Raw genomic sequence first — 7332 nt, 5'->3', positions numbered from 1 at the left:
AAACAAAGCACAGCAAAGCAAAGCAAAGCAAAGCAAAACAAAACAAAACAAAACAAAAAACTATAACTACATATGACAAAAACATTTATTAATCAGAAATTGACTGGCAAAAAAGAAAGATTTTTTCCCGTTTTTATGTAGTCTAAATTTGACACACAATTACTCATATTTCTGTCTAAAGGCTGAAAGCTGCTCACTTGTCTCCCACGATGCCCAGGTTGATGGTGGGGTATCCGTGCTCCTGTATGGTGGCCAGCAGCGTCGAGCGGTTCGAGTCTCTGATCTTACCGGGGTGTAAATCGTCCTCTGGGTTCAGCAGCTGAAATATACATACACATATACATACATATACATGAAATACAAGCTGTAACAGCTTGCTGCTCAGGAATTTCTTATAAGACTTTAAGCACTGCTTTGTTACAATGTCACTAACATGTCAGCAAAAGTACACCGGATGATCCAGCAAACTTCTGACAGGTTCCGGGTTTTTGTGAAAACTACAGATTGAACTTTTATAGTTTTTAATGCCTGCTCACAAACAGTCACCCATCAGTGCATTATGGGTGTTGAAGCTTTCCCATCATTTTGGCAAAAGGGAACAGCACAGCCTCTTTCTCTGTTTTCTCTAGTCATATAGCACTGATTAAAAAAAAAAAAAAAGTTTTATTTAAAGCCCATCCTGCCAGCAGTGAATTACCATTTAATGGAGTTCTCAGAGACATTTAACTGATATATCAACTTAGGAGAAATAAAAACAGACACAAATGAGTCAGTGAGAGTGTAGCGCTATAAACTTCATCATTTGATCTTGGGGAAACTTAATGAGAAATGTTGGAGTTGATGTTGAGATTTCTGACTTTCTGCATTTTGAAACATTGTTGAGATCTCTTCTGAAACTCTAAAGGAGACACATGTGGGAGAGATAAAGAGAAAAAAAAAGCATCCGCAAATGATTTTCTTAGTAATTTTAACTTGTTTTCCAGTAGAAAAATCTAGATATTCTTAAATTAAGATACAAAAAGTGACAAGTCTTGTGTTCTGAAAAATTTAGCAAAATTAAGTGGGTTTTTGCTTAAAACAAAACAAAAGGGGTCTGAAAAATAATCTTGTTTTTCCTTTTGCTTTCTTTTATTTTTCTGATCCTATTTGGCAGATATTTTTTCTTTTTCTAAAGCAAAAACTCAGTTAACTTTGATACATTTTTCAGAAAACAAAACTTAATATTTTAAACCATTTTGCTTCTCAAATGTATCTTGATTTAAGAATGTTTAGATAATTGTACCCGGATAAAAAGACAAAAAATACTGACTAAGAAAATCACTTTTTGCAGTGTATTATTCCTATTAGATATTAAATATTGTTTTCTATTTTATAGGTTTATTTTCAGATATAATTTGTGAAACAAAATATGTACTGTATACATAACATTACAAACATCATTTTTCTTTTACAAAACCAGAACTATAAAACAGAAGAGAGAAAAATGAGTTTAATGCTCCACTGTTTTCTTGATGTGGAATGAGTCGACTTCTAATTCACTAAAATGTTATTTTCCAAAAAAATCTCCCAAAATTAGGGAGTTTCTGCTTAAAACAAGAAGAAAAATAAGCTGAATTAAAAGGGAAAACAAGATTATTTTTTGCGGACCCCATGGACCGATATTTTTCTTGTTTTAATCATAAATTTTTCAGACTTAACATGTTAAACATTTTTCCTTCTCAGGTAAATATATCTACTGTATATTTAAGAATGTTTAGATATTTGCACTGGAAACAAGACAAAAATCCTGAGTAAGAAAGTATTTTTTGCAGTGTGAGAAAGCTGGAGGCTCCCCATTAGATCTAATTGCTGTCTAGAAGAAACAGTGGCACTCTAAAGAGCAGTGTGTGTTGTAGTGGCACCTCGTTGCCTGTAGACATCACAGCCACGACTGGAAACTTCTGCACTTCCACCTCTGTGACGCCCACCGTGGCCAGCAGGCCGATCTCAGACGGGCCCATGTGAGTGCCTTTGGCCAGCACGCATTCACCACGCTTAATGTCGTGACCGATGGGCCTGCAGAAGCAGAACACGGGACAGACCCCCTCAGACGCATCTGAGACTCACACAGTCACGCTGAGATACGCTCACAGACGCTCACCTGATGTCTTGACCTGGACGAGCCTGAACCAGAATCCGCACCTCAAGCTCTTCTGTGCCCTGAGAAACGAACAGACAGACAATAACTGACAGCCAGACAGAGTGAACTATTTTCAGATTATCATCATCAGTGCATAACAGTTACAGCTACCAATTAATTTCCTCACACTTTTCAAATAATTTTGGTAGAATTTGACTAAACATTTTATAAAATAAGTTTATTCCATTTCAGCAATTTTGTATACTTATATTATAATTATATATACATAAATAAATAATAAAAATATATAGTAAATATATTTATTATTCAACATTTATTTTATATGTAAATACAATATACTATTTAAAAATATAAATGTTATGATATTATATGCATTCATAACTTTAAATGACCACAATAAACCTTAGGAAATAAAGAATTATTTCACTCAGTTACAGTTCTCAAAATGTGGGGTAGTTAAGATTTTTCTGAAAGAAATGAATACTTTTATCTATCAAGGGTGCATTAAATTGAGTGACACTAAAGACATTTATAATGTTACAAAAGATTTCTATTTGAAACAAATGCTGTTGTTTTGAACTTTCTATTCATCAAAGAATCCTGAAGAATAAAGCGTATCACAGTTTCCACAAAAATCGTCTCAGGTTACGCATGTAACCATGGTTCCCTGAGAACAGGGAACTCAACGCTGCGTCCTCTAGAGGACACCGGTCACGCTGAAGGCGTTCCCCTAGCGCCCTCTAGAGGACGCAGCGTTGCGTTCCCTTTCGAAAGGGAACGTCTCAGGTTACGCATGTAACCATGGTTCCCTGAGAACCGGGAACGAGACTGTTTTCAACATTGATAATAATCAGAAATGTTTCTCGAGCAGCAAATGAAGGATCGCGTGACACTGAAGACTGGAGTAATGATGCTGAAAATTCAGCTTTGATCACAGGAATAAATTACATTTTACCATATATTTACATAGAAAACAGCTTTAAAAAAAATTTGTAATAATATTTCACATTTTTTTTACTGTATTTTCGATCAAATAAATGCAGCCTTGATCAGCAAAAGAGACTTTCAAATAGGCTACATTAAAAAAAACTTACCGCCCCCAGACTTTCGAACGATAGCGCGTATGAATAAATGAAAAGGATTTAATAATGTATGATTATGTTTTATTGAAGAATCAGCAGGCTGTAACTCACGTCTTCAGACTCTCGCAGGAGTTCGGTGTCTTCTACTTGAACCACAGCGTCGGCCCCGCATGGAATAGGAGCGCCTGTCGTAACCCGCATCACCTGACCCGGCATCACGGTGTGTGTGGGCTGGAAACACACGTTACAGCAGTCCGTATGGATCACTTTCCTCACATCTGAAGGGGGATTTCTCAAACGATATCTTTTCTTTTCTCACCTGCTCTCCAGCCTGAGACTCGCCGATAATAAATCTGTCACCAGGACCATCAGCCGCTGTCAGGACACAGAGACAACACTGTAGCATGCTACTGTTTCCCAGGCTCAGCTAACAAAATATATCTAAGAACGTTTTGATACCATTCCCATTAAGTTACGGACACGATAAAGGTTCCAGATGTTCTCGGAATGTTCAAAATGTCCATTTTTAAAAAAAATATTAAGAGAATGTTCGATTTTAATCATTCTGCAAACATTAAGGAAACGTTACTTTTGAATGTTCTCTGAACGTTTTGAAATAAGTAATGAACGTTAGCTAAAACATTAAGGGAACGTTCTAAGAATGTTTTGATAACGTTCCCATTAGGTCATGGACATGTTAAAATATTATTTTGAATGTTCTCGCAACATTCAAAAAGTCCAGTTTTTAAAATGTTTTCAAAATGTTAGCCAAAATATTAAGGGAACGTTCCATTTTAAACATTCTACAAACATTATGGGAATGTTACTTTTAAATGTTCTCTGAATGTTTTGAAACAAATAACGTTACCTAAAACATTAAGGGAAAGTTCAAAGAATGTTTTGATAACATTCTTAGACACGTTAAAACGTTATTTCGAATGTTCTCAGGAATGTTCAAAATGGATAGTTTTTAAAAAAATATATTTAATATATTTAATATTTAAAAAATGTTAGCTAAAACATTAAGGGAATATTTCATTTTCCATTTTGCAGACATAATAGGGACGTTAGTTTGGAATGTTCTTTGAACATTTTGAAACAAGCAGCAAACAGTAACATTAAAAAAAGCATTAAAGGAATGTTCCAATTTGAATAATTCTGCAAACATTATTGGAACGTTACTTTTTAATGTTCTCTGAACGTTTTCAAACAAGTAGTAAGTAGTAACGTTAACTTTTAATCCATTTGAAATATTTTGCAAACAGTATATTAAGGATATGTTACTTTTGAATGTTCTCTGAAAGTTATGAAACAAACAGTGTAACGTTTTAAAAAACACGTTAGACGAAAGCTACAGAAGAAAAAAAATGCTACACAAATAATGTATAAATAATGTTTCTGTGCTAATGTTTTTAGAATATTATTAAAGACCAGATAAGTTTAAATGGTAACACTTTATTTTGATAGTCCACTTTAGACGTTCTCCTAACAGTAAGTAACTTTGCAACTCCATGTCAACTAGCAGTCATTAGAGCATTAGTAGACTGTCTGCTTAATATCGTCTAACACTTTATTTTGATGGGTCCACAACATACAACATACTGACTACGAGAAACTTTGCAAGTACGTCAACTTATTCTACTAACCCTACACCTAACCTAACAGTCTACTCTGAGAGTTAGTAGACATGTAGTTGCAAATTAATGAGAATTAGTTGACATGAAGTTGCATAGTTACTTGTAGTTAGTAGAATGTCTAAAGTGGACTATCAAAATAAAGTGTAACCGTCGAATCGAAGCTTGTTTGAAATGCCTGAAGTTATTAAGTTATTGTTAGTTATTAGTTGAAGTTACTGTTGCATACTGTGTATTGTTTTGCATACAACTGTTAATATGCAAACTGTATGCAGTACAGAGTGTGTATAAGAGATATCTTTTGGTAAATTGCTGGGACTGAAAGACTTAACATTCACTTAACATTTTAAGCAGGAAACTCCCATCCAGCACCAAGTCCATAAGAAATGAATGAAGCATTTGACATGCATCCCCTGAGAGGCGTTTGGAGCGTCGCTCTCTAGCAGACATGAGTAATGCTTCAATCCCCAAGTGCTGAAGTTTACTCTGCACAAGTTCTTGTTATGACATTTTTAAGCAGGAAACTCCCATCCAACACCAAGTCCATAAGAAATGAATGAAGCATTTGACATGCATCCCCTGAGAGGCGTTTGGAGTGTCGCTCTCTAGCAGACATGAGTAATGCTTCAACATGCAGTGCTGACGCAAGCACTAGAGCGTGAGTTAACCAGGTCTGTCATCGTCGAGTCATGTGGGCTCTCACCTCTTACAGCATAGCCGTCTTTAATGGAGGCAGGGAATGGAGGCAGGTTGTCTTTGGCATAAACGTCCTGAGCCAGAACACGACCCATGCCGTCTATGAGAACAACACCAGAGAAAAAGATGAGATGTGTTTCTTAGCAAATAATATGCATGTAAAACAGCCTTTTAACAACGCATAAAGGATGATGAGCTGCCTGATATTTACCCCCCAAAATAAATAGTAGTCATAATAAAAAATAAACAATCTAGAGAAAATTTGAATTTAGTGCATTTTAAATGCTGGCTTCTATGGAAGCTTATTTCTGCCAAGGAATAAAAACATAAAAAAGGTCATTTCAACTTTTTATCTCACAATTCTGAGTTTATATCTTTTTATTTAGATTTTTTTCCCCCTCAGAATTGCAAGCTGCCTCACAATTATGACTTTACATCTCATTTCTGACTTTTTCTTAATTTTGAGTTTACATCTCGCAATTCTGATTTTTTTTTCCATAATTTGGGTTTACAACTCAAATTATTTTTTTTCTCATAATTTTGAGTTTACATCTCACAATTCTGACCTTTTTTATAATTTCGAGTTTACATCTCACAATTCTGACTTTTCTCTCTTAATTTTCAGTTTACATCTCACAATTTTGACTTTTTTTCTCATAATTTTGAATTTACATTTCATAGTTGATTTTTTCTTGAGAATTCTGTTTACATCTTGCAATTCTGTTTTTCACCACTGAATTATTATTATTTTTTTAAAAAAGGTAACTGCAACTTTTTCCTCACTATTGCGAGCTAACATCTTGCAATTCTAACTTTTTTCACATAATTGCACGTTTATATCTATATTTACCCCCCAAAATAAATAGTAGTCATAATAAAAAATAAACAATCTAGAGAAAATTTGAATTTAGTGCATTTTAAATGCTGGCTTCTATGGAAGCTTATTTCTGCCAAGGAATAAAAACATAAAAAAGGTAATTTCAACTTTTTATCTCACAATTCTGAGTTTATATCTTTTTATTTAGATTTTTTCCCCCCTCAGAATTGCAAGCTGCCTCACAATTATGACTTTACATCTCATTTCTGACTTTTTCTTAATTTTTAGTTTACATCTCGCAATTCTGATATTTCTTACATGCTCACAGCAGCATGTTGTGGATGTATTGGCAGTAGCAAGTCTCAGCAAGCAGCAGCAGCAGTGTAGCAGATCTATTCCGCCATGACCAAATACATTAACATTGTCATGTACATTACCATGCCAATCCCTCCGAGAGTTGTCATGACAGAACTGACAGTTATAAACTTAAAATTCTTATTTTTTCCCTCATAATTATACATTTACATCTTGCAATTCTGTCTTTTTCCCCCTCAAAATTCAGTGTTTACATCTTGCAATCCTGTTTTTTCTTCTATGGAAAAAAAGCTAATTGTGGCTTATTTTTTACGATTGAGACTTTTTCTCTTACGCAGTTACAGAGTTTATTAATTTATCAATTGCGAGAAAAAAAAAACAGAATTGTGTGATAAAAAGTCACAATTATGTTTTTTTTGTGGTAGAAATAAGCTTCAGTTTTATTTTTCTATTTTTATTTATCATGTGGAATTTTAGCAGATACATCTAAGATGAAGTTGATGCTCTGCATTTATTCTTCCTATTCTATCCAAACATAAATGAGATATAAAATGTTCCTCTGGAACTGCGCACACACACACACACACACACACACACACACACACACACACACAGGTTTGTTTTTGTGAAAAGTGGGGACATCCCATA

At 34.5% G+C, this 7332-nt stretch overlaps 1 protein-coding gene across 2 annotated transcripts in view; it reads right to left on the bottom strand.

Annotated features, from left to right (window-relative positions):
- Positions 1-7332, bottom strand: part of LOC107730782 (gephyrin-like) — a 91911-nt gene that overhangs the window by 6367 nt on the left and 78212 nt on the right. For both annotated transcript variants that reach the window (XM_016541717.1, XM_016541716.1), the window contains 6 exons: positions 5560-5652; positions 3542-3597; positions 3334-3453; positions 2141-2199; positions 1902-2055; positions 198-319 (listed from right to left, as the gene is read on the bottom strand). In XM_016541717.1, the coding sequence (XP_016397203.1) occupies positions 198-319; positions 1902-2055; positions 2141-2199; positions 3334-3453; positions 3542-3597; positions 5560-5652 (604 nt within the window). The remainder of the gene's footprint in view (positions 1-197; positions 320-1901; positions 2056-2140; positions 2200-3333; positions 3454-3541; positions 3598-5559; positions 5653-7332) is intronic.

Source organism: Sinocyclocheilus rhinocerous, unplaced genomic scaffold (genome assembly GCF_001515625.1).
Source record: "Sinocyclocheilus rhinocerous isolate Xijiao unplaced genomic scaffold, SAMN03320098_v1.1 scaffold2082, whole genome shotgun sequence".
NCBI lineage: Eukaryota > Metazoa > Chordata > Actinopteri > Cypriniformes > Cyprinidae > Sinocyclocheilus > Sinocyclocheilus rhinocerous.
Note: the sequence above shows the minus strand (reverse complement) of the source record. Positions and strands in the feature narration are given on the sequence as shown.